General features: G+C 48.5%; 1 protein-coding gene across 1 annotated transcript in view; it reads left to right on the top strand.

The window, feature by feature from the left end:
- The first annotated feature begins 6,642 nt into the window (after positions 1–6,642).
- The window catches only part of LOC129387515 (scoloptoxin SSD14-like), a 95,021-nt gene continuing 73,737 nt past the window's right edge, over positions 6,643–27,926 (top strand). The window contains exons 1-4 of the mRNA XM_055076486.1: positions 6,643–6,721; positions 6,925–7,204; positions 18,767–18,889; positions 23,764–23,861. Of these exons, the coding sequence (XP_054932461.1) occupies positions 6,643–6,721; positions 6,925–7,204; positions 18,767–18,889; positions 23,764–23,861 (580 nt within the window). The remainder of the gene's footprint in view (positions 6,722–6,924; positions 7,205–18,766; positions 18,890–23,763; positions 23,862–27,926) is intronic.

Here is a 27,926-nt window from a genome sequence, read left to right as displayed (position 1 = left end):
GGCTCCCGTGTTAATCAGAACTGCTCGAGACTCGGATGAGTCACTACCCTCTACCAATGAAGTGAATACAATCTTTTCAACTTTTTTTCATCATCGCGATGCCCAGCTTTGCCATCGTTTCCTGATTCTTGCGGTGAAGACCCACCTCACCCTTCAAGATGATATCACCGGGCTGCCGTGCCACGCACGACTGGATGATCTGCGACGCTATGCGCAGTTGCCGCCACTACAACACATTACAAAACATCGACGCTATGTAGACCAGCTCCGACACCACTCAACTCACCAGGGCTGCTCTCTTGGCGAAGCCCTGGACTCGAAGTTGGAGCCCGCACCACGCCACCGTGGGACACACATTCGCAACTAGTCTACTCGCGACCTCTGTCGAAGCGCATGGACCCGCGCCGCCACCTAGAGACAGGAGGTGCTACACAAATCGGTATATGGAGAGCCCAGTCAGCTCTTGTGCCACTCCCTTTTACGTGGACGCTGCCTTCCGCATGACGCCCGACGGCATGCGAGCCGCAGTTGGAAAACACCGCTTCGATGCTGGAACCACGGGTGTCCACGAGTACTATCTTTAACGCGACAACGTTAAGGACCCCGTGTCGCAAAAAATCCGGCGTCCGCGACGGCGTCCGCGGCAGAGAAAATAATCCCGAACCACGCATCCCGAGCTACGCAGGCCCTCCGTGAGGCGCTAGGCGTTGTTGAATTAATTAATTTCTCAAAGTAAGATACGTCAGAAAATTTGTAAAGTATGACTTACACAGAAGCTACAGACGTGATAGCGTCGGATGTTAGTTGAATATACGAGAAAACAGAATTCTGTTACGCGGAATCTCGAACACAAACCTCTTTTCCAGCTGCCGTTTGAAGTCTGTTTTAGGAGCGGCGTGACCATCCCAGTTCCTTGCAACACCACAAAAAAAAGGGAAGGGGGGGAGCTCGCTTTCGTGCATAACGTTTGCCACCAGCGTTTCAGGAAGCACATTACAGTTACATAAGCTGCAGTCGCTGGGAAGAGTCAAAAGCAGTTAGGGATATTTGTGTGCTATCGCGTTCCACTATTAAAGGTGAAGCGCAAGCGTCCTCCCACATTTTTTTTTGCTAATCAAGAACCACCAGACGTACACACCATCGAACTTGGCTGTCCGGGACGCGCTGCACGAAACCCTTGAAGAATCTCCAGGTACCTCACAAATGACAATACATAGCGACAGTCAGTCAGGCGGCGGCGCGCGTATTACGCGCCCACTTACATCGAGTCCATCGCAAGGAAGATAGCACACGCAAGCAGGAGGCTGCCACGGTGCGCACAGTTGAAACGGGTGTGGTGGGTTCCCGGCCACTGCGACGTACCAGGGGACGAAGCAGCTCACGCAGCTGTCAGCGTGACACTACGAGAACTCCGTCAACACTGACAACATACGCCGAAGGAGATCCACTGCCTGCAGGCTTATCGCGAGTGTGTTAAGTACTCATGCACAAGACCACACTTAACTTGCGCCGGATGCACTTGCACGCTAGCGTGCACACAAGGACAGAAGACATCTTCCTGACAACACGGTGGAAGAGCTACCACCCACACAAAGAGGTTGCGCAGCATGCGAGACGGCAGCTGTGCCAAATATGAGGCACTTGTTGCCGGAGTGCCCAAAGTATGCAGCGCTCCGGCGAAACCGCCGGGGGCAAGTGACCACCTTCGAGGAGTGGATCCGTCCCTCAGCGAAGGCCGAAAGTCTCCAGCGAGCACTGTTCGCCTTTGCTACGGGATGGGGCATTCTCCGAGTGGTGTAACCGTCCGGGGAAGCATTACTCGGTTGCTGGCCCTGTCCTCTTCTCTCAATTCCCCGACTTCATTACCCTTATCACGCGGATGAGCCATCCCCCTTTTAATAAATCTTTATCATCATCATCATCATTCCAGCAACATGAGCTATCGCGCCGATGATGAAGACGCGAAGTGATGATAATGGTTATGTACAGATGAGAAAGACGACGTCCGTAATATAGATGCTCACAATATATACGACCATACGGCATATCTATATCACAATTTCAACCACAGCTAAAATTAGCTCTAGTATTTTCCTAGGCGTCATTGCCTGTTGGCTTTATGTGGTCGCGATTAACCCAAAAAATCTGCCTCCATTCTACCCTGTGAAAGTTGACGTTAGACGCTGTGAAAGGTGCGGACGTTAGACAAGCACGACTGATGTTAGACGACGTTACACAAGCACCACCACCACAGACGACGTACGTCATGCACACACGCAGGTGCGCGGGAGTACAGCATACATCCCGATTCTTCTAAGTCCTCAGAATTTCCTTATTGAACAATATTAACGTTTAAAAGTAAATTGCATCAGAGAATGCGAAAAGTACAACTTACACACAAGCCGCAGACATCATAGCTTCGGACTGTAGTACCAATACGCAAGAAGACATGATTCTGTTACGCGGAAACTCATAAAGCCCTTTTCCAGCTACCTGTCAAGGTATGCCTGAGTGGCCGCGGCCCGTAGGTGGCGGTCTTGTTGTTGGACAGTGTTTGCGATATTACCGATTACGGTCGGAGCACACTCTTTGCGACAGATGCAACGGGCAGAGCGCCCAGGCATCAAGGACAGATGCATGGTGTCCACACGTTCGTCACGCGCGAACGCACGCGCGCGGAAGTACTTCCATCGTTTCTTTGAGTTGTCTTCAACTTATTCTCAGGTTTCATTGTTAACCTCGAAGTTTCTGCCCCATATGGTAAAACAGTATGGAATGTTTGTAGACTATCTATTTCAATATCCGCGGTGAGCTCTCAGTCGTGATATGGAAATGTCGGCCGTATGCGTTCCGACGCATTTTCATTCTTCTGTAACTTTCATTCTCATGATCAAGGCACCCTGTTAGTAAGTGACCCAGATAAACTTAATTCTGCACACCCTCTTGAGGACTGCGATAAGAATTTCTTGTTCGCTTGACAGATTATTCAACATGATCTTTGTCTTCTGCAGAGTAATCTACTTTCTCAGTTAAGGTCCTCAATCGCTTGTTACAATGTGTCCTCGGTGTTGTTCAACAGGACAAATGTCATCGGCAAGCTGAAGGTTGTTGAAATATTCGCCATTGAATGCTGCTCCTAATCCTTCCCACTGTGACATGAATATTTCTTCTCACCATGCAGTTAATATCATTGCTGAGATTGTGTCTCCTTGCCTGACCGCTTCCTCGATAAGTAATTTTCCACTTGCGTATAATTAAAACATGTGGAGCCGCAACTATCACTGAGGGAGAGTAGAAGCCTGAGTATTGCGGATATGTGTGCTGTGGCTGAACGTAAGTATGGAGCTTACGCATAAATAATATAATTTTCTTGCGATAGGAACTACATGAGCACTCCAGGTGCATTTCTGTCGTCGGCGTCGCCGTCGCCGTGAGGTGCCGTGTCAAGTCCAACGGCAATAACATCGTCGCCGCGCGCCGTATGCTGTATGTGCGAGTGAAAGCGTGCGAGGGTGAACCGGCGAACGCGCTTCAACCTCGCGTGTGCGAGCGAGGAAGGCGCGCCGCTAGCGCACCCTCTCCTCTCGCGCGCGAGGCACGGGGGTAAGTCGAGTGAGGGGGGGGGGGGGGGGAGTGGCATTGTTCTTCGGCGGCTGCTTCTTACGGCGCGGCTGCGGGTGCAGTATCATAAAGAACGTCAGCAAGAGCAGCCACTCCCACAGAGCCCAGCGGCCGAATTGACTGTGCCGCTCCAAGGTGCCGGTATTAATACCTGAACCACTTCCTGTTTTGGTTTTGGGCGCGCGTGCTTTCAACACTAGCTCGAATATGGTACGCCGGCTGCGCTGATCGGCGCATTTTTTTTTTACGGAACTGCGTTACACGCTTGAGCTGTTTCTTCGTTAATTGCGTCACAACGCCTATCCTATGACCGCATTATGCTTCAAAAGTACCCAAAGAAAGAATGAAATTAGTTACAATAATGTTGGCGGTCAGAGAAAGAGCCAGAATTTGTCCCAGTAATTCAGTACACGTGAAACTAACTGCGTCACACGGCCGAACTTCTTTTCGCTTACTGTGTAACAGCGCCAGGCGCGGCGAGCGGGCCCAAATACTACCGAAATTAGTTACAATAATGTGAGACCCAGGGAAAGCGTCGCAGACATCTTCCAGTACGACTCGTTAACTCAGATTAACTGCGCCGGTTTGGCTGAGCTGTTTATCACTAACTATGTCACAAGTCTAGGTTCCGTGCCGTAATCCTAATCAATTGCTTGAAATGCGTCGCAGACGGTCAAGCAAAATTTCTCACCTTGCCGTAGTCTAAAAGTGCAGTGGTGCTGTGTCGAAGTGCAGAAGGAACTCAAGAATAAGCCGGGAACCCAACAAACCAGCTACATCAAAAATACACAAACAGGTCACCGAACAGGCAACCGCTCACATGCGCAATCGTTTCGGTGGCATACGTGTCTGGCGCATGACGCATGCATCTGGCGCGTCTGGCGTGCTGTTACCTTGTTGGTAGGTAACGCAAAGAAAATAATTCGGAAAATATAAGTTCATTCATATGCAAAACATCTTAGTTTTAGCAGGAAAGAATAGAAAATAATAAAACAATGTCTTAACTCCATTTCGCATTCTTATTTTCTGATGCTCGCGGCAGCTAACGGACGGCATCTATACTAGCGTGACGTATTTCCTGTTGCCAATTTTCGCCGAGTGTCCCCTCTTGTTGAATTTCTTTTTCTATTGCCTGAACTTAAAAGCGATCTGCGATCTGCCGAAGTGCGCATCTGCATGGGCTTCATCTTCGCAGCAATCTGCGATCTGTGTGCGTAGTACCGGTACGTGGAAGTTCGTTCGCGTTGAAAGGAGAGATGCACGAAGGTCAATTCCATCGCTCCTGCTGCTGTGATTCCTCACTCCAGCATTTTGACAGCGAATTTCCGCGCTCATCTAGCGAGGTGTGTTCATGTGTACCTGTGTGCGCGTGACACCGTGTTTGTTAATTTAGTTAAAACACTTTGGTGGGCTAGATGGTTTGAATCCATCATAAAACGTGTAAGCGTGACTGAACGAGGACGTACAAAGAAACAGACACACAGAGATAGTGCTGTCTCTGTATGTCTGTTTCTTTCTGCGTCCTCGTTCAGTCGCGCTTACACATTATATCATTTTTATTTTACACTCTAAGAAAAATCCCGGGGAAAAGGGGAGTAACGAGGCCGTTAGTCCTAAAAGGGCGCTTTCGTCCCTCAGACTACTAACTGCATGAACGTGCGTGCCGTGTGCAAATTTCGGAGAGTAATTGTTTAGTCCCTGGTCAGTAAGAAAGCAACGGGAGGAGGAACGGCAACAGTTACTCCGCATGCACTTCGCTGTTTTCGTCCCTGTCATGGATCGATGCGGAGAAAACGGTATTGTCGATAAATCGTGAATATTTCGAAGTTTGTTCACTGTCACCGGAACTACATGCAAAGCAGAACCTTACCTCTTCGTGAGAAAATTGCGTGAAACTTAAAAGATGGAATGTGTCGAGCCGTGCTATTCGTGCGCACATAAGGGCACTTATGGTGTGCGCACCATAGCGATGTGTAGCTCAAACGGGACACGCTAAGCGACAGAGAAATTGGCCTTCTCTGTCGTCATGGGTGCCCCGTTTGAGCTCGCTATATACACGTATACATGGCGTAGTGCCTCAGTTTAAATCACCCTAAGAATACTCGGGCTGATTTCTTTTCGCAGTCGCTTATCATTGCAAGTACACTCAACGTTAGACTCTCACTGCATAGCATGCACATAATGCCAAGTCACTTTTATATTGCTGCACTTGCATTCCTATGCTTAACCTTGTCTCAATATTCGGCCTGTCAACCGACCACCGTGGTGAAGTGGTTAGAGTATTCCTTCGTCGGCTCTCCTGCGCGTCGGACGCTTGGATCACGTGCTCTTTCCGAGCAGTGTCAGCGGCCGCGGGCCGTGGTTCTATTGTATACGCTGAGGACTACAAGGTTATTCTGCGCCAACTGCCAACTGGAAACGCTTCCCTGAACGCTGTTTTTCTTTATATGTCTGCCAGGCCATACCAAATCAACGATTTCGAAGAAGAAATTGAGCGCCTACAAGTATAGTCAAGGATGTAGCGTCGATTGGTGCCTACCAGATATCTGGGCGCTAAGGACGTATTCCATGGCCGCAAAGCAAGTGCTCGTAGAAACAAAGGAACTGCGCATCAAAGGTAAAAGATGCCTTGTCATCGATCCCAGCGACAGTCAGGTGAGAGTCAAACTTCATTGGCTTTTTTACCATATCAGTGACTACGCCGTACGAAAAGCGTTGGAACCATATTGGAAAATTGAAGAAATGAGTAGGGAAACATGGCTGACCGGAAAACTTAAGGGAGCGCAAACCTCATCTAGGTCAGTGATTCAGAGACGGAAGCACGGATTTACTGTCGAATCGCTCCCGCATCAAATTCGTATTCAGGGCAGCAACACTTTTGTAATTGTGCCTGGACGACCACCCCTGCGCCTGAGATGTAAAAAATCGGGCCATATAAGAAAGGACTGTCGTAACCCACAGTGTTGTGCATGCTGCAAATTTGGTCACGAAGCTGACGACTGCAGGAAAACTTACGCTACCATGACACGGGAAGATGGCGAGAACGACGACACAGATGCGCTCATGGACGAGGATGAAGCTGTAGAAACATTGCAGCCTCGTAACATTAATCTTTCCTCGTGGGTGCCAGAGCCTGAAGCACCAACCACGCAAAAAAAAAAAAAAAAAAAAAAAATAAGGAGGCCGACTCTCCAGTGAAGGCTGTGGTAGATATATCGCGTGTTGTCTCTGAAACAACGGATGAAATCTCGGGGGAGCCGGAAGACGATTGCACTGTAGTGTTTCAGGTCTCGTTCCCTTCAGTGCTGGTGGAGTCGCCGACGACGTCTGAAGTGATCTACCCAGGAGAACTAGAACGCCCGGAGACGCCCGTGGCGTCTGACGACGCAACCTCTGCGATGGAAGCAGAAGTTGTAGACTTAGGAGCGGACCGTCCCAAGACGCCAGCGGCGTCTGAAGCCCCGAACCTTCTGATGGAAGCGGAGACGCCAGAGGCGTACCATTCCCTGGACACTGAGCCGGAGGACGGAAGCAATAGGGTTACAAGGATGCTTGGGCTTAGTTCGGACGAGGATGAAGGCACGTCAGGGAGCGTTATAGAGATGAGAAGCACGGTGCAAAAAGTAAAATCGAAAGCGGCCATGAAGAGGAGCCGTGGTGGAGAAACGTCACAAGCGTTCCTTGTGACCTGTAAAGATAACGCCTCAAAGGTATGCATCATTGGCCGGAGTAACGGCAGTTTTATCACTGTGGCTTACTTAAAGCTAGCAGCCTTTAACTGCGTGAGCTTGATACGAACTCTCAAAAATCTAATCGAAGCCGAAAACTGTCACCCGGGTACCCTCACAGAAGATATCAAAGAGTGCAAAGGCCAGCTGCTGTCAATCTTGGAGACGGAATATAAAGGCGCTATGATCCGATCTAGGACGGAATCACAGCAGAGAGATGAGGAACCACTCAAGATTTTCAAGACAAAAGAACGGCAGCGTGGCAGGAAAAACAGAATAGAAGCAATACAGAGCGCGGACATCATCCTCAAATCACAAAACGACATCGAGGCTGCTTTTACTCAAGTATACAATGATCTCTTCGAATACGGAAGTAACACATGCGACCGTGAACTCTTGCAAAAGTATGCTTCAACGTTAAACTGCATTGATGATGAAACAAAACAGCAAACGGATGAGTGAATATGAGAGAGCGAAATAGAATGGGCCATACAGAAGCTAAAACCTAGAAAGTCGCCAGGAGTAGATGTAGTCAGCACTGTCTTTTACAAGTTTCACTGTAATTAGTCCCAATATTACGCGACGTGTACGATGCCACTTTGAAACGAGGATTGCTGCCGCCATCTATGCGACGAGGTCTTACTGTCTTACTGCCAAAGAAGCAATCAAGGCAAGTGCCGACAGTGAGTGATTTCCGCCCCATTAGTCTTTTAACGACCGATTACAAAATTTTTGCTAAAATTATAGCTAGACGGCTAGACTTTGCCCTCGGATCAGTTATAGGGAACCATCAATGTTATGGCATCAAAGGACGTCGCATCAGAGATAACCTGCATGCCATGAGGATACTGTGCGAAGCTACCTCCGTTGATGGATCCAGGGCAGCGGTTTTGCAAGTGGATCTGAGCTAGGCTTTCGATGGAGTAACACATGACTTTCTCTTCAAGTTGCTTAAGGCCTGCAACATTGGGGACCGGGTTCTAAAATATTGTTACGGGAAGGAAGAAGCGTGCGTCTATTTACAGGTGGCTTTTAATGGCTGAGCCAATAATCGTAGAGCAGCGATAATAATACACGCTTCTTCGTCGTCTCCAAGGCCACCAACATCGTCCTCTTCTTCACACATTACCGTCTGTGACATCACCCCCGTCGGAAAAAGCACCTTAATGGCGCGGGTCATCGGTATGAGAAAGGTAAGGTTTGAGACGGCTGACGTGGATGATGTCACAGAGAGGTGAAGGCACCGTGGCATCCAGCGGAGACACTTCACATGTGACAGGGGTCACCTGGCGAAGGATGCGGTAAGGGCCATAGTATCGCGAGAGGAATTTCTCCGAAAGACCAACACGCCGAGTTGCATACCACACTAGCACAAGAGCACCGGGTTCGTAGTGCACGTCGTGATGGCGCTGGTCGTAACGGCACTTCTGGCGTGTCTGTGAAGCAGAAAGACGAATGCGGGCAATCTGGCCTGCTTGGGTCGCTGCGGCTATGACATCTCGAGTGTACTCTGTCGGCAAGCCGAGTGTGGTCGAAAGGAGTCTCGAAAGGCAAAGTCGGCTCACGGCCAAAGAGGAGATGGAAGGGTGAATAGCCAGCGGTGTCGTGGCGCGAGAAATTGTAGGCGAACGTGACAAATGGTAGAGCAATGTCCCAATCGGGATGATCGGAGGAAACATACTTGCTAGCATGCCAGTTAATCTGCGGTTGAGGCGTTCGGTAAGACTGTTAGTTTGAGGGTGGTAAGCGGTAGTAAGTTTGTGTTTAGTAGCACATGATCGAAGTGGGTCGTCTATGACTTTGGCAAGAAAGTATCTGCCGCGATCGGTGAGAAGTTGACGAGGTGCACCGTGGTGCAAGATAACGTCGTGAAGCCAGAAATCAGCGACGTCTGTAGCGCAGCTGGTTGGTAGGGCTCTAGTAATGGCATATCGAGTTGTATAGTCCGTAGCGACGGCAATACAGCTATTTCCATCATTTGATATAGGGAAAGGTCCGAGAAGGTCAACGCCAACGCCAAAAAAAGGGTCGGCTTGTATATCCAAAGGCTGCAGCAGTCCGGCAGGAGGCACAGCTGGTCTTTTCCGGCGTTGACACGACCTACACGCGGCAACATAGCGCCGGACGGAGCGGGTGAGACGGGGCCAGGAAAACCGTTGCCGCATTCGGTCATAGGTCCGCGTGACGCCAAGGTGTCCAGCGGTGGGAACGTCGTGCAGTTGCTGCAGTACAATCTGTCGCAGATGAGACGGAATGACGGTTAGCAGCTCGGGCCCGCAGGGGTGCATGTTGCGGTGATACAGGATGTCATTTTGTAGTACGAACGTGTGAAGGGATGGGTCAGACGGATCAGAGAGCAGGCGTTCGATAATGGGGCGTAACGACTCATCGCGTCGTTGTTCAGCGCCAATGTCTTGCAAAGCAGAGAGCGAAAGAACGCAGATCGGTGCGACATCCACTAAGCCGTCCGGTACATCGACGGGATGACGAGACAGGCAGTCGGCGTCCTGATGTAGGCGACCCGACTTGTAGACCACAGTGTATGAGTACTCCTGCAGCCGTAGGGCCCAGCGACCGAGGCGTTCGGCGGGACTCTTGAGGGAGGAAAGCCAACAAAGGGCGTGGTGGTCGGTTGTAACTGTAAATGGTCGACCATATGTGTAGGGTCGGAACTTGCCCACCACCCAAATGTGGGCGAGACACTCGCGCCCAGTAATTGAGTAATTGCGCTCTGCGGGAGAGAGGAGGCGGCTGGCGTAAGCGATGACGCGGTCGTGACAACCTTGGCGTTGAGCTAAAACTGCGCCGATGCCGTAGCCACTGGCGTCAGTGCGGATTTCTGTCGGAGCGTAGGCGTCAAAATGGGCAAGAACAGGAGGTGTGTTGAGCAGCGTGATGAGCTGCGAGAATGCAGACGCTTGTTCAGGGCCCCAACAGACAGGAACGTCTTTCTTCAGGAGGTCAGTCAGGGAACGGGCAACATGGGCGAAATTTTCCACAAACCTGCGGAATCTGCGAACATCTTTGGCACAAGTTGGTACAGGGAAATTCTGCACAGCATGAACTTTAGCGGGGTCGGGGTGAATGCCTGACTAATCGACGAGGTGTCCGAGCATGGTTATTTGTCTGGGACCGAAGTGGCACTTGGATGAGCTGATCTGTAAGCCAGCAGTGCGAAACACAGAAAGAACAGATGAAAGTCTTTCAAGATGAGTCGCAAAAGTTGAAGAGAATACGATGGCGTCATCCAAGTAGCACAAACAGACGGACCATTTCAAACCACGCAAGAGCATGTCCATCATCCGTTTAAAGGTCGCCGGGGCATTGCACAAGCGAAAAGGCATTACCCGGAACTGACATAGGCCGTCTGGTGTGACGAATACGGTCTTTTCACGGTCCATTTCATCCACGACAATTTGCCAATATCGAGAGCGAAGGTCTATAGAAGAAAAAGAAGTGGCACCGTGGAGACAATCCAGAGCATCGTCAATGCGGGGAAGTGGATATACATCTTTCTTGGTGATCATGTTTAGATGACGATAGTCAACGCAGAATCGCGAGCTGTTATCCTTCTTTTTGAAGAGAACAACAGGGGACGCCCACGGGCTGGAAGAGTTCAATAATCCCTTTCGCAAGCATCTTATCAACCTCGCTCTGGATAACTTGTCGCTCAGAGGGCGACACCCGGTATGGGCGTCGGCGAACAAGTGCTGCATCACCGCTATTTATACGATGCTTCACGACCGTAGTTTGCCACAAAGGGCGATCGTTCAGGTCGAAAATGTGGGAGTAGGACTCGAGGAGGCCACGGAGCTTCGCGGCTTGTTGGGTTGAGAGGTCCGGTGCAATCATCTTTGTAAAGTCGTCGGTCGGGGCTGATGCAGAAGGCGCGGAATGAGCATTGGTCGAAGACGGCGCGTCAGATAGAGCGGAAATGTGGCACTCGTACGTCGATGACAATGTAGCAAGAGACATGCCTCGAGGAAGTACTTGTGGGCACTGTCCGAAATTTAGGATGGGAAGGCATGTCTGATTGTCCGCAACAGAAACGATGGTGTGCGGGAAGGAGACATGGTGAGAAAGCAGGTCTGAAATCGCGGGAGTAAGGACATAGTCTCCGTCAGGTACAGGTGGGCAGGCTAAGACAGGGATGCAGGTTGCTGCATGAGATGGAAGGCGTATAAAATCCGCGGAATAAAGTTGAGTTGGAGATTGAGCAGGAAGGACAACGGGGACAAGTAGGGGTAGGTCGAGTTGCACAACACCGGCGGAACAATCATTCAGAGCAGAATGGGCGGCTAGAAAGTTGAGTCAGACGATCACATTGTGAGGGCAACGTTCGAGCACACTAAACAAAACGGACGTGTGGCGACCGGCGACACTGACACGAGCAGTACACATTCCAAGCACAGCCGGAGTTCCACCGTCGGCGACCTGGAGCAGTCGAGTCGGAGCGGGAGTAAGTACTTCCTTCAAGCGCGTTCGAAGCTCAGCACTCATGATGGAAATTTGGGCTCCAGTGTCGATGAGTGCTGTAATGGGCAAACCATCCATTTTCACCTTCAGAAGGTTCCGATTAGTAGGCGGGGTCAGCAGAGGAATTTCAGGCCGGGGTTCTAGAGCAGCGTCACATCCAGGAGCTGCCCCAGTTAGTTTCCCGTCGGAGAGCGGCGACGGTAAGCTGGGGATGGAGAGCGACGCAGCTGGGGCGAACGGGAGCGGCGACTATGTGGTGATGGCGAGCGGCTGGTCGCGGTGGCTGGAGCGTTGTCAGGAGTGTCTTCAACCTCGGTGGAGAGTGATGGCGGGCGAGGATTCAGTGGGGAACGGCGGTAGGCGGGTAAGCTTCGTCGTGAGTGGGCTGGCCAGGAACTTCGACAGTGGCGAGAGATGTGGCCCACACGTCCACAGCAAAAGCAGATGGGTCTATCATCATGGGTGCGCCATTCGGCCTTGTTGCGATAGCTCGGATATGGACCGTATTGGCTCCGGTGAACAGGGGCAGAGGCAGCAGACGAAGCAAAGTCAGGACGGCTGGTGGAGCAGAGGGATGGAAGACCTACATTGGCAAGTTATTTGCGAATGATCGACTGAATGAGTAACACAAGCGGCCGGGAATCGTCACAGCACTGCGTCACAGGCGTGGCAGGAGACGCTGCTTCGATTTCTCGCCGAACGATACGTACGACGTTCTCGGAGGAGGTGCGCTCACGCGGTGGACAAATGTCTTCGCACGTCGATGAAGCTGCGGTATTAGGTAGACGCGTAAACTGTCGAACTATGCGGCGACTCTTCGCGTCTTCAAAGCGGCGACATTCGTTAATGATCTCATTGACCATTGTTATGTTCTTGTAAACAAGCAGGTTCAACGCGTCGTCCACGATGCCTTTTAAAACGTGGCTGACCTTGTCTGCCTCTGCCATATTGTTATCCACTTTGCGGCAAAGGGCGAGGACGTCCTGGATATACGCAACGTTAGATTCAGTGGACATCTGTACACGGGTCCTAAGGTCCTTCTTCGCAGCACGTTGGCGGCCGACGGGCTTGCCGAACAAATATCTAAGCTTCTGTTTGCACTGGTCCCAACTCGTAATCTCTTCTTCGTGTGTTTCAAACCAGACCCGTGCTGTTTTCTTGAGGTAGAATATTATATTGGCCAACATAAGCGTGTTATCCCACCTGTTGTGTGCACTGACCCGTTCGTAATTCTGCAACCAGTCATCGACGTCAACGTTGTCGATCCCGGAAAACATGCCAGGGTCGCGAGGCTGGGCCAGGATGACCGTCGGTGGCCACGACGGGGCCGTGGTTGAACTCTCTCCTTCGGATGACATGGCGGTCAGGCTACGTCCGCTGCGGAGCTCCGTCTTGCGCAAGTGATTACCTCGCACGTCCGCCAATGATGTTACGGGAAGGAAGAAGCGTGCGTCTATTTACAGGTGGCTTTTAATGTGAGCCAACAAGCGTAGAGCAGCGATAATAATACACTCTTCTTCGTCGTCTCCAAGGCCACCATCATCGTCCTCTTCTTCCCACATTACCGTCTGTGACAATATATAGGTGTCTGCTACAGACAAGTGACGACGCGACTGGTAATCAACGGGCAAACAAATCCGTCAATAGAGCTCAACAGGTCCGTTAGGCAACAATGCCCCATGTCACCAGTTCTTTTTGCTCTGTACTTGGAACCCCTGTGCCGAACAATTCTGGACGACAGCGACATAACATGCTTCAATTTCGCAGGTACTCCTCTGAAAGTGCTCGCCATGCCGACGACCTTACGCTTGTAGGTGCCTCTAGAGAGGAAATCCGCCAAGGAGTGCATCATGTAATGGACTTCTGTAAAGTCTCTGGTGCTAAAGTGAATCGAGAAAAGTGCGCGGGTGTATAACTAGGTGCATCGGACTTAAAACTAACCACCTTCCTAGACGTGAAGTAGACGTCTGAAATCAGCAGCTACCTCGTTGTGTGTTTTGATACTGCCAACCTACAGAATGCAGAAAGTACAATTAGAAGTGCTACTCTCGCGTCAAAAAGTGCTACAGTGGCACGGGAGAACGGTCCCGCTTATGAACAGAGCCTTTGTGTGTAACACTGTGTTTTTTCCAGCCATATGGTACTCAGCGCAGGTGATGCCCTGTTTGCCGGCTCAGGTCAATCGAGTACATCGATTTTGTGCAACATATATTTGGGAGCCACGGTTTTAGCGCATGAGGCGCAGTAATTTACTTTTAGGTAACGCAAAAGGAAGCCTAGGGCTGGTAAACGTAGAGGTAAAACTCAAAGTTCACCGGTACCTTTTATTCAAATACCAAACCCATCATATTATACGTCATTCTTTCAAACAATTAGGAGGGGGTACCTAGGCGAGTGGATCGATGGTGCCCAGGGAGTCCCACGAGCCCGCACCCTAAGATTCTACAGGGAGGTGGAGCAGGCAGTTCGCTTCTTCGTGCAGCGTTTTTTTCAAGAGTACCTAAAAAATGTAAAACGGAAGAGCCTCTACTGGATCACTATAAATATGCTTTTCCCACTATATCGGTCTCGAGCTGGAAGCCAGCTGGAGTCTGACGTTTTCAAGCGTCTAACAAAATATCCTGTAAAAACAGCGATTAAGGATTTCTTTGTTAGGTTTCATCTCGAAGTTTTACCTGTAAATAATGGCTACGTAACAAGGGTTTTTTCGTGCCGTGGTCAACGAACTGGCCCCTTCGCCCCTATCCTGAATCGTTGCCGCGCGTATTTTTGTTTTGTACAAACGCAGTACACTTTTGGCACAACATACGAATTGTGTTTGACGTGCAGATATACCCAAAGTGGGACAACGTAAAATTTCTGACACTGGAAGATGACAAAAATAACAGTGTTGAAACCCTGGAATTGCTAGGTTTGTATGCAATTTGTAGATCACGAACTGACTACGTCCTAGCTCTAGAAAACGCGATACCTGCGTGGATGCACTTTTGTGATTCTTTTGCGTATACAAGCTCGCTGCTGGGCGGCGAAGATGAGCTTAGCAAGAGATGGCAGGTGTGCCAGAAGCGCCTGCAGCAAGGACGAGTACTTATATAGATGTGTGATTCTCTGTGTGTGTGTGCGTGACTGCGTGCGTGTGCGTGCGTGCGTGCGTGTGCGTGCGTGCGTGCGTGTGCGTGCGTGCGTGCGTGTGTGCGTGCGTACGTGTGTGCGTGCGTACGTGTGTGCGTGCGTGCGTGCGTGTGTGCGTGCGTGCGTGCGTGCGTGCGTGTGCGTGTGCGTGTGCGTGCGTGTGCGTGCGTGTGCGTGCGTGTGTGCGTGCGTGCGTGCGCGTGCGTGCGTGTACGTGTGTGTGTGTGTGTGTTATAAAAGCTGTAAAAGAAGAACGCTTCAGTGCATGGTACCTGCTATGTTTTAAAAAGAGAAAGGAAAAAAGGAAGTCGCAGAATAAAAAAAAAGGCAAAAAGGTGAAGTGGTTAGAGTACCTGACTTGTGAGTGAGAGGACGTGAGTTCGAATCCTACTTTCGGGCACGTTTTTTTTTTTCAGCTCAGTAATGTTTTATTAGGGTATAAAGGTCATATTTCATTAATTCCACCTTTGCAGAGCATCGGAAAGAATTACGGTTACTCCCTTAAGGAGCATCGGAAAAGGGCAACTATTAGTCCTAGAAGGAGTAAGCGCATGGGGAGTAACAGTTCATCACAGGTCAGTTAGTCCCCAGAAGGACTAATGGCTGTGGCACATCAGTTAGTCCCGAAAAGGACTAACCTCCCTACCCCTCTTAGTCCTTTTTTTCTTAAAGTGATATTAAGCGAATGTTTACAAGTTTACGCGGCCTATAAAACTACTACCCTTACTTCGCATAGCTATCTAATAATTTACTATCGCAATCGGTGCTTCGCCTTTCGGCCGAAACCGCGCCTTATTTTTTTAAGTTTTCAGCCGAATGCTGTAATTACCAGGCCCTTGATTTGAAGTTCGTTGAGTCCTACAGTACAATCCATGCGATATGCACTTGCACCGCGAATTACGCGCAAATGTAGCTTCGTCCAAGGGTGCTGAACGAAGTGATCGAACTGTGCGCCGCCGGCAGTGCAGACAAGGCAGCATAATATTATGTTGAATTCCAATGGTGGAGTCGGAGCAAGTTTTCCTGCTCGTTTCGGAGCAAGTTTGTTCCAATGGCAGAGTGAGGGCGGGAGTAAGGTATTCCAATGAGAGAGTCGGGGTGGATTCAGAGTGAGAGTCCGTGGAGCAGAAAAAGATGCTCCGCCAAAATCGGCGGAGTGGACCGGAACTCTGCGTGCCGTATTTCCTATACCACGTTTGTCTGCTGGGAGGCGCCACCGGTCACGACTCGCGAGGAAGCAAAAGCTGCTGCACGCTTGGCGAGATATCCATTCCGTAATGCAAAAGGATAGACAGTTGGGCGAGTTGGTACGGTAACATGATGATTGGAAGTATTAAGCTGGATTAAGGTGGATGAAGGAGAATTAAGGTGGATTAGGCTGGACTAAGGTGCATTAGAGTTCATTGAAAATTAAGACCGATTAGTCCACCATCATTAATCCACATTAAGCACGTTAATCCACAGAATCCGCTTTCGTCGACCATAATCCTCCTTCATTCACTTTAATCCACCATTATCCACGAAAGTCCTCCTTAATGCACCCAGTCCACCTTCATCGACCTTAATCTACTTTAACCCTCCTTAATGCACTTTAATCCTCCTTAATCAACCCCAATCCTTCCTCATTCACTTTAATCTACCTAATCTACTATAATCGTCCGTAATTCACCCTAATCCACCCGAATCCACATTCATCTACCTTAGTCCACCCTAATCCTCGTTAATCCACCCTAAGACTCCTTCATTCACTTTAATTCACCCTAGCCCACCACAATCCTCCTTAATGCACCTTCGTCCTTCTTAATCCACCCTTATCCTTCTTCATGCACTTTAATCCACCTTAATCCACTATAATCGCCCTTAATGCACATCAACGCACCTTCATCCACCATAATTCACCTTCATCGACATTAATCCAACCTAGTCCTCCTTTATGAACCTTCATTCACCCTAATACACTTTTATCGACCTTAATCCGCCTTAATCCTCATTAATACACCCGAATTCATCTTAATCCAATCACTAATCAATCATTACTCTGCTAATCATTAATCGTCTCTTATACGCGGCTCCACATGCTTTAGTTCGCTTCCCGCCTTCCTTCGGTCCCGTGATATTTTTGGAAGCTCACAACGGGACCTTGAAACAGAGGTCTAAGGCTTTCGCTTATTAAGCCACACACAAAAGGATATGTCACAAGCAATACTAGATCAGACGCACGAAGTAAAGCATCTGATCATGTGGAAGAAAAATTGTCTGGAGTATAGAACTTGCCTCAAAGCTCCCTTTATATCGGTATGCCCCGTTCATATGGCTTTCAGAAAAAAACAACCTCCCCACAAACGTTGCCTCCGGCATTATCAACGCTGTTATTAGTATTTCTCAAAATTTTCAACCCCACTGGGGCGCGCAACTGGCCCAAAATAATACGCCTCCATAGAATCCTGTGGCCCGTTCGCGGGAGCCCAGGAGGAAAAGCGGGCCGTTCGCAGCCAGCGGGCGAGGAGAATCGAGGAGGAAAGCGCCGTGAGGAGAAGAGTGTCGCTACTTTCAAATTATCAAGGGGTTTTAGGTTGAAAAGGCAACGAGCGCCGCCTCACGGAATTTATGTTGAACTAAGGGAACCGCCGCTACAATGGGAAAGCGTGCAACGCGGCGGGCATCGAGTAAAGGAGGCATTGCCGCATCTTCACCTTCACACACTTTAACTTTCATCGCAAGGACCCATGATGCAGTCGTTCGGCGACGAACGTGTCCGTAACTCGGTTTCGGAAGAGCACGCACGCTTTTTTTTTTTTTGTATCGCAAATTCACCAGGCGACCGCCAACGACGAACACCAACAAAAGAGGCAAACAAAGCTATTCGCTCTAAAGAAGGCTATCAAGGCAGACAGTCGCTTTCCTAGGATGAGTTTTCACGCTCGAGCGTGAAATTTTCTCAAAGGGACTGGGCTGTATCTTAACATTTTCGCAATCAGGATTTTGTACGCTGCGCCTCTCGTGCTTAAATGCTGTGGGACGGCGATGCCATCTAGGACATAGAGAAAGTCTAGGAGCGATGGCTCGCAGAACTTCGCCCACAGCAGATGAACGTAGAGCGGGGAATTGGGGCTGCGCATGCGGGTCGTTGGTCGCTTGTACAAAGGGCGCGAAGGAGAACCGCGATGAGACGAGACAGAGGGCACTGGAGGAGACGGCCTAGTTGCACGAGCTGCGCATGCGTTGTCCCACCTGGCAACTGCATGGAAAAGCCGCATCTGCGCCTCCAAGGAGATTTCGGTACCCCGAAGAAATGGCCCAGAAAGGTGTGCTCCTACTTCATCGTCAAGACACCAACGTGACCACCACGAACACATGTGATGAAACGTTTACAGTACGTATATCGTTTCGTTCACAAGACATTGTGTATTTGCTCTATAAGACACCTGAATAAAGCGATAAGTTTCACTTTCCACTCACACTAAATAAACTCAAACACGTTTCAGTACTCCTTTCGCATATATGGAAAACTTCGCTGTATATAGATTCCAGCAGAGCACGTTGGATCTGTTGCATTTTTCTTGTTTTGCCGAATGTCTTACCTATATTACATCCTTAGCATGCAGAACGCTGCCAGCGCAGCCAAGCGCAAGTCATCAGCTGCAATACCATGTGATTGTCCGCTTGCCAGACAATAAATTCGCCCGTCCTCTACCCTCGTGTGTTCCCTTAAACAGCGAGCTATATACACCTTACTTACGTACAGAGCCATTCGCACGTACTGAGTTACAGGAGCATTCAGCGAAATTGCACCGCCTTTCACAACGCAGATGGATGTACCACAAAGGCGGCAATGCGATCGACGCAGCTGTGGCGACGCTGCTCTGCCACACAGTAGCTTTGCCCGTCTCAAACGGCATCGGCGGAGGCTTCGTGGCGACTATCTACTGGGCGTAAGTAGTTGCGCTCCCTTGTGGAACGCTTCAGCTTTATGGTGCAAAATGCAATTGTAGACATTTTGTAGGCGTAAGCCAACCACGACCTGAACGTTTGTGAACTTTCATGCATTTTGATGTCCTGTAGCTGACCTCATATGTGAACGAACGAGTTGAGCAAGTACTTGTGTAACTGGATCGGCGGACTGTAGGGAGGACTATGTCTTCACCGTGTGGCTATGTGGGATCTCTAATGGTCTCATGAGTATATAGCTTAGGCAGAGTTCGGGCAAAACCAGATGTTAGGTCTTTGCGGGCATTTTCTTCTTTATCCTTGTAACCTGTGGAGTCGTGGAGGCAATTTCACTCTCAAAGGTAATTTTGTAAGAAAGTGATGGTGTAAAATGACCATATTATACAGGAATGCACACCTGATACTTCCGACTCATTTTCTTGCGTTAAATTATGACACTGTATCACGAAACTCATAAAAATATACTGACAATTATGTCACCGTCCTAAATAATTTGCCGCTGTCAGCTCAGGTTTCGTATCCCGGAAAGCGTATGTGTCATGATGTCGTGACGCAGAGGTGGTGACGTGAGAGCAGAATTCTACGCGAAGGTATCGCATGCAAAGGAGCACATCACCACCATAAAACACGAGACATCCGAGCCTCACTAGTCTTCTACAAAACCGATTGAATTTTCCAGCCGCAACCAAGACTTCTAATGGTAACTCTGTTTATTCATTTGTGAGCATAGAGCATTCCTTTCCGATAAAACACCACACAGAGGTCCGCCAGATGCAGTAAAGAAACAGCAAGATCGCGCACATTGTACGTGCGCACCGGAAGTAGAGGAAGGAAAACGTTAACATGTTTTCTCCACATTGCATGCCTGTTTCCGTTACGAATATCGAAGTGTGGATTTACAACCTTATGGATTAGGCGACATATTTTCAACCACAAATTTGTTGCATGCGTGTATTCGCTACTTCAGTGCTTAGTAAAACAGAATCGTGACTACGTTCCTGAGGCTCATCAAGACACCACCGCGGCAGTCGTAAAGGGTTTGAAAAGCCTGTTGATGCTGATAGGACTTGACACGGAGCATCTACCACGCATTGCAGTTGACAGCGCTTCGATGGACGCCGAAATCAACAACGGTGTCTTCAAAGCGATGAAGCAGGATAGGCAGTTCCCGAAGTTGCTTAACATCAGCGGTGTCACGCTAATCAGGGAACCTTCCCTGGTAATGTGGACTCTTGGCGGGCGAAGTCAACGTACACTTTGCTCATTCAACGAAGCGCAAGTATATTTGAGCCTTTGCAATGGGGAAGACTCACAACCTATTCAGAGAATATGCCATATGAGATGAACTTCTTTCATGCTGGTGGTCGTCTGTCTTGAACCGATGGGTGCTGTTGCTCAAACGCTTTGAACAGGTAATTTCTAAATAAAGATGCTACAGTGGAAAACTTTCATATAATACATGCTTTCATGCAATAAAAATAGATCTACTTCTTCTACCTTCGGCCCGTCTTGCGAGAATTTGGGCGCAAAAGCAATGCCTGCACGAAGAACGATGCGGATTACGCTAATCTTTTTGGAGACATTGCGCTTCCCATCTAAGCTGCATGATGTAACTTGGCGAATATTGACGCGCTTCACCGCCACGTAGATGGTCACTTACATGTGAAGCTGTACCTCGAATACAAGTTTCAGAAGCTCACGAACACAACGCCCTCTGCTCTAGAACTCGACATTGTACGCCATTGCTGCAGCTGCACGGCAGTGCCGTGACGCTATTCAAGTTCGCCTTGCCGGCGTCTGCTTTGTTATTTGAAGTGCTTGCACGAATGTTACTGGGCACGAGCCCAGCAAATATTCGATGAAATCATCGTGGTGTTGCTTGAACTTCCTGGTACCCATAAAAAATTGATTTCGCAGATGTCCAGTAGAAGGAGCTATCCCTAGTTAGCTTACCGATGTGCTGACCTTGCTGCACTAGACGTCCTTCGAGGAAAGAGTATTTAGCCAACTCGGCGCCGTAAAGACAGAGCGCAGCAATCGTCTGAGCAGCGCGAGCAACAACCACCTAAGTCCTACAGCTAAGTTCCCCGTCATGGGAAATTGCTTCTACTATGGCCTTCTTGTCACCGTGGCAAAAAAACGTGCTGGAAGCCTACAGGCATTCTCTGCAGCATTCGCTCCTGCATGCGGTCAAAGTAAGTGCGCAGGAAGAGCAACGCAATATCTGAGGATGCGATGCAGCGCTCTGCCTTGAGTTTTACGATGACGCGACCTTGTGAGCCACACTTCCTTGTGCACTTCGGGGTCTTGCATGAATATTGATAGTGTCCTATAAAAGGATCACACGTTCTATTGTCATTTCTTATGATTGACCAAGTTTCTTGTGTCGCTCCTTTTTCATTTCATCGTGTTCACGCTGTCATCATTAAACTGTGATTATGGCGCTGTTGTAATGCTACCGTCGTCATGGGTCATCGTTGTGCATTCGTTGTCGTACTATTTTTGGGGTCTCGTGGTCATTCCATCGTCGTTATTCCAGGTCGTGCCGTTGTTGTCACACCATCGTCGTTACGCACCCGTCGTCATGCCATTGTCATCATTTCGTCGTCGTCACGCTATCGTCAATTTACGATACTCAGAATTTCGGAATCGTCGTCCCATTGCCGTGATGCCGTCGTCGTTATCCCGCTTTCGCCTGCGCCAGAGTACGCCTAGAAAGCCGGCCAGCGCTCGAGAATCGGCTAGGGGCGTGGTAATTTAAGCGAGAACTCTGTAAAATATATTTTGCACTGAAATATCATAAAAAACGGATAGCGTTATGACCCTCAAGTGATTTGGCAAGCTCGAGAGCAAAAATTTCTGGCTCTCCCGTAATCGAGAGTACGTACTGTAAGCATGAAATGGCAATCGGCAAAGGAGATTGGTTGGATATGATACTAGCCAATATTTTGAAATGGCTGCACATGTAGTGAACGTCGGCAACGGCACACTCCGCCACACCACACCGCACCATGCCAGACTGCGCACTGGTCCACATGGACGCGGCCCAGCTAGAAGAAAATCGGCTGAAGGCCACACGACAGGCAGCGAAAGACGCCAGGGAGGCAGAGTGCACTACCTAGGTAGAATAAGAATGAACTGAATTGTGTTGTTTTACGTGCCATAACCACAATTTGATATTGAGGCACACCGTAGTGGCAGACTGCGGATTAATTTTGACCCCCAGGGGATCTTTAACGTGCCCCCAATGCACGGGACACGGGCATTTTTACATTTTGCCTACATGTAAATGCGGCCGGCGCGGCCGGGCTTTGATCCCGTGGCATCGTACTTAGCAGAGCAATACCATAACGCTAAGGTAACGCGGCAGGGGAAGCGCATGAAGGAGGCGCCACGAAGCGTGGCGCCATCTCTCGAGATGACACAAAACCCACGCCGCGGAACTCGCGGACAGTTGGCGTTAAGCGCTCGACGCCAAAAGATGACAACCAAGTGTATAGTGCCCTGTATCTGCTTTTTGAATGTCGCTATTGGAAATGACAAATAAAACTGCAGTGTTCAGAAGTTACAGCTTGAGTGATATATGGAACAAACATTATGAATAACTCGGAAGCAATATTTTTGTAACTTGTTGGGGCAGTAACTAGCCTATGTAATACGGTTCTGTACAAAGAGTTGAGACCCTGACACCGCATTTTTCTAAGTTTTCACTGGCTGCCCGGATGATCTCGTTTTGTCCTCGCGAGCTTGTCCGGATGTTCTCATTTGAGTGCCCGGATAACGGCTCTGGCTCTTTGTCAAGGTGACTGGAAGGTGGCCGACACAGGCAGCTAAAATAATTTGATGTTTAAAAACGTCTAGTCCACACTACTCCTGCAGCTCAAACACTCACGTCACACATTAACTGTCCTGTGAGTTGTTATCGGGTTTCCAAGAAAGCGCGGAGTCTTTTAAAACCCAACGGACTACGATTGTTGTATCTGTTATGGCGGTTTATCATGTAGACAACAACATGCGTGGTGCACTGTCAACAGTGCCATTGGTTCCTCGCTGTATTTAGAAAAATGAGAAAGCGCGAGCTCACTGCCAGAATTTTTGTGCTTACGTTGGTATTTTACACAAGTTGAGGAATTCAGCGCGGTACTGACACAAACAACAGGAAGGATGAAGTACGCATAGACGCACAACCATCGTCATTTGCATGCAGCGTCATATATACGTAAAAAATGGGTAAAACATCTTTTAGCGAAGATCAAAAATATTTTTGAAGGCTTTGTTTGTGCTGCCATTGCCACGCTTTCAGCCTTGCAACGTTCTAGCCAAGCAGAGAATGTCCCATTTCTGCATTCCCGTGGTGTTATTAAGAGACTCGTGTAGACAGAGGTAGATTCTCATGTAAGTAACAGTGCTACATAAACCAACGTTTCTAAACCAAGGAGTTGAAGATGCGCATGCGTCGGAGGTTATGTGCGGCAATGTGGATTTCAATAAATTATAGTTGAAAGTCCAGCGCCCGTCGGTGTCTAACGCATTTTCCTTGATCAAAAATGAGGTACAGCGCGAAGGAGAAGCACTGAGAGAGACGACATACACAGCGCTCTGTATGTCGTCTCTCGCAGTCCTTGTCCTTCGCGCTGTACGTTATTTTTGATCATGAATTACCAACTAGCCCAAGAAACCACCCTAGCCTCTTCCTTGTGTGTGCGTCCCCCACCCCCCTTTGTGGTTCGCTGGTGCCCCTTTTTTCAAGTTCATCATGCACCAACTGGCCCAAGAGCTTGCGCTAATAAACCAATACTTTTCCATGGCTTGTGTGGACACAAAGTGACACATACATTTGCTATTTTTCCGACCTTAGGAAAGAGCAGAAAGTGTACACACTTATCGCACGGGAAACTGCTCCTGCTGCGGCTACGCAAGACATGTTTGTTAACAAACCGGGAGCTTCTCTGAGAGGTGAGTGTTCCGGAATGCGTTTGCGGCGTTAAAGCACGAACGTACAAGTCAACGGCTTAACTTAATTGTGGACAAGCTTCTTCGTCTAATCATATCGAGAGAAGTTAAAGACGAGAACGTGGATAATGAAAAAACTCAGTGCCCTTCCACTCTGTGAACAAGGATGAGAAGCAGTGCATGTGAGCCCCTTAATGGCGAACTTCACCTCCGCCGCGGGTCAGCCCGGCATAGGACATGGCATGATGTAGGTTGTGAAAGATAAACAGGTATGCAGTGAAAGATGCCCCACGTTGACAAAGTGTCGTATCGCCTAAAAAAGTTCTTGAGAAAGCCCGTATCAAACATGCATTTACGGTAGGGAAAAAGCTAGGGTCCCTATGTAAGCCCGTAAACTAAGATTTCACTTCAAGCTCGGGCTGTAAGAAGAAACAATCACGAAAGTGTGTGTAGTTTACTATGGGAATTGTCTGCCGCATTAATTTACTGTGTAGTCACTGCGTTGGTTAGAGAAGGCGATCTATTAACGACCGCCTGAGAGAGTGCCCCAACCTGATGCGTGGGTTTACAGGCGCCCATGCATCTGGCAAGTTATATCTCTGTCACACGGGAAGACTTAATGTCATTCGAATCGAATGCCATTCGCATATAATCCCATTAATCGGGATTTACACGGGAAAATGTAATGTCAGTCGAATGGAATGACATTTGCCATCGAATGAGTTAGGGAAACTCAATCGCATTCGATTTCGAATCGTATGTATAATCTTGACCTCAGATAGACAACAGCGCCACGCAACGCGAAAAAATAATGCGTGCATCAGCAAAGTCTGAAGATATTTTTTTAGACTTATAATAAGGAATACTTATTTTCGCCGCGATGATATTTTCATCACGGGCTGTGATCAAGCGCTATTGCTCTTCCATCAGGAGTCTGTTGCAGCGGTCAGACATATTGGATGTGCTGGTCGAAGTGCTTTTAGTTGTGGACAATTGGCGTCAAAACGTTTTCGTACGTTTTAAAAGTACTCGCAAAAGTTCTTAAACGCGTTTAATAGGCACAAACTTTCTTTGATTTTCACAAATATTGTTCCTCATCGTCATTGCTATCATTTGCGAAGTTCATTATATTTTCTGTCTAGCACCGCAAGAGACCGAATGATATTAAATCTTCCAGTGTGACAGGGGTATTGTTCTCCCAATTGCAAGTACACCCCCAGTTTTGACGATTGCTAAGTTGTGGCCAATTACAGTGACAAAAAGGCGCATGAAATTTATGACGCCTTTCTCATTCGCAGTGCAGGTGAAAAGAAATCTGTGAGTGCGCCTTCTATTAACGTAATAGATAATTAATCTGAGTATCTTTTCAAATGATGCGTGTTTTTGCACATGTGCCTAGGCAGTTCATTCACACCCTCCTATTCCTCCCCCGCCCTCTCCGTTTCTACTTATAGTTCCGCCATCTGTATAATAAATTTGGTTGTTGATGCGCGCTCTATCCCCCTGTCGCCTTCTTCCATCCTTCCTTCCTTCTGCGTTTTGCGCGCTAAAAAGGAATTTTCCTTGTATGCCCTAGGGCAGAGTTTCTCAGGATCATGTAAATAAAGTTCTCTGTCTGTCTTTTGTATGAAGAACGTCAGATACAAGCTTCTTCGCCAATGTTTTTCTTTTATTTTGCAATTTGCATGACATGGTATGAAACTTTGTATGAAACTGTTCCACAGAAAGAGAGCCATAAGTACTACTTCAGATGTATAACAGCCAAATCCAATCTTAAAGCTTGATATATTACAAAAATATCCATAGTATTTATTTCTGACTCTGTAGTAGCTTTGTTTACTTGTATCATTATTGACTCACGAAATATACTGAATACAGCTAGGAGAGAGGCTTACTGCAAACTTGTTTTTTTTTTTATTGAAATCTGCTTGGATGGATTTGGCTTACATTGGCAAAAAGTCATCGACGACTACGATACTCCTTAATGCGAAATTTGAGCGCAGTTATATACGCGGTTTCGCTTCGCGATATATGGGGTGGCGCGAACAATCTGTCTCGTGCGGCACGTTGCAAACGGAGCGAAGTGTGGCGCGACTGTCTCGCTAATCGGGAGATCACGAGAGGCGGCGCGCGGGTGACACGTGTGCACTATTCACAGAAGCCGCCGCAGACAGACCTCCACTAAAGCAGCGCTTTGTTTCCGTACAGATGACGGGCGCTACTCCGGCGCCATCTCGTAGCCATCGTCTCCGCAAAGCCGGTCTTGCGCGGCACTACACTTTTTTTTTCTCATGCTTTCGCCATATCCTCCTCCTCCGCTTTCTGCCTCATGGTTTCGCTGCACCTTCCTTCTCCGCTTTCCTCGCGTTGTCTTCGCTATCACCGGCTTTCATGTTCCGCGGCGCTCCGCGTTACCTTTCATCCTTCGCTGTGTTCGTTCGCTCGGTTACGAGGGACCCGCCTACCCTCACTGCAGGAACGGGCGCCTAAGAGCTACGATCTAAAGGACATCTTCACGTACTAATAAATACACCCCTCCAGATAGCGACCGGTAGCCAACGGCCTATAGCAGCTATGACAAACCCGCACATGTAGGCAAAGCAAGCTTCGCTTTACAAAAGAAATATGCGGATCCAACGCCTATGTTGCAGTTTACGTGTAGCGAAAATATTGTGACGCGGTTAAAGAAATGATGAAGAACTAATGCCCATATATAGAATTATCTTTGTTTTCATCCGTGCAACGTGAAACGTGCAATCTGTTGCAATGATCGTTTATGCGTTGCAAATGCCACAACTTCTATATCGCATTTGCCATATGTGTAAATGCGTAAAAGGCTTCTATATCCCTTTTGTCACAGTGGCCATAATTATGGAGCAATAAATAAACCATACACCAAGAGGCATATTCCGCATGGCTAAATCATAGAAAATCAAGCAAATTAATGTAGCCACTGAATAAAATGCGCTATTTTCTTAATAGGTCGGTGTGATTTAAAGGTACCTGTGAGCGGACATTATATCTTCCGGTTTCATGTAAGATTTGCGCAACAAAGGTGTAAGTTATGGGACCAAGGTGCGCTTACGCGCACTACGTCGGCCATTCATGTGAAGGTTTATATATATCAGCCTTTAAATCCGGGGCCGAGGCAAGGACGTTTTGTTTTAGAAGCAAGTAATAATAAGAACTTCTAAATGGTTTCTTGTGCGATTTCTATATTAAGTCTTGTGCTTTTACTCCTCAACAGGTATATACCATCACGCTATGTTAGGAGGCCCATTTTTTTTTCAGAAGGAATAGCGGCACATAATAAGCATAAAAGTGTTGTCACTTCTTAAGCTAAGAACGTCTTCAAGGTTTAAAAAAGCTTCCGCCAAGAACTTGTCGATTATTAACAACCATGCCGAGAATCAGATCTAACGGAACACATTCACTGAAATCTCGCTTGAATTAATTAAATTGTGTCGTTTTACGTGCCAAAACCACGATCTGATAATGAAGAACTCCGCAGCGAGAGGCTCTGGACGACATGGGGTTCTCAACTCTGCAGCTATGTCTGAACACACAGGTGTTATCGATTTCGCGCCCACCGAAACGCGGACGCCGTGGCCGGGATTCGATACCGGGACCTCGTGCTTAGCAGCCCAACACCACAGCCACTAAGCAACTACTTCGAGACGAAACTGGTTGCAAAAACTTTGTTCCACAGACTACGGGTGCAGTCGACGGTTTAGCATCTATACAACTGGCCGTCAAGGTTTGCGATAAAGGAAACGCCGGCCCTATTTCAGCACCCCACTGTTAATCATTCATCGCCTCGTTGATAAGTTGAGTTACTGTTGGAATATAGATCTGCGGGGGCACTTTTTGTATCTTTATTGCATTTAGTACTCTTTGGAAACTTCACCCGGTTTGCGGTATGTCTGCATATTTGTGCCTATCTAACCTCTTTAATGCCAACTTAGGTTGATGGGTAGTCCATGGTTGAATCGGTATTGCATTGGGTGCCGTGGTGAGGGAACCGGGTTCCAAACCAGCCGCTGGACCAACTTGGATCCCCGGGTAAGT

This window comes from Dermacentor andersoni, chromosome 2 (assembly GCF_023375885.2).
Source record: "Dermacentor andersoni chromosome 2, qqDerAnde1_hic_scaffold, whole genome shotgun sequence".
Lineage (NCBI taxonomy): Eukaryota > Metazoa > Arthropoda > Arachnida > Ixodida > Ixodidae > Dermacentor > Dermacentor andersoni.
The sequence above is the reverse complement of the archived record's forward strand: the minus strand, read 5'-3'. Positions and strand labels throughout refer to the sequence as shown.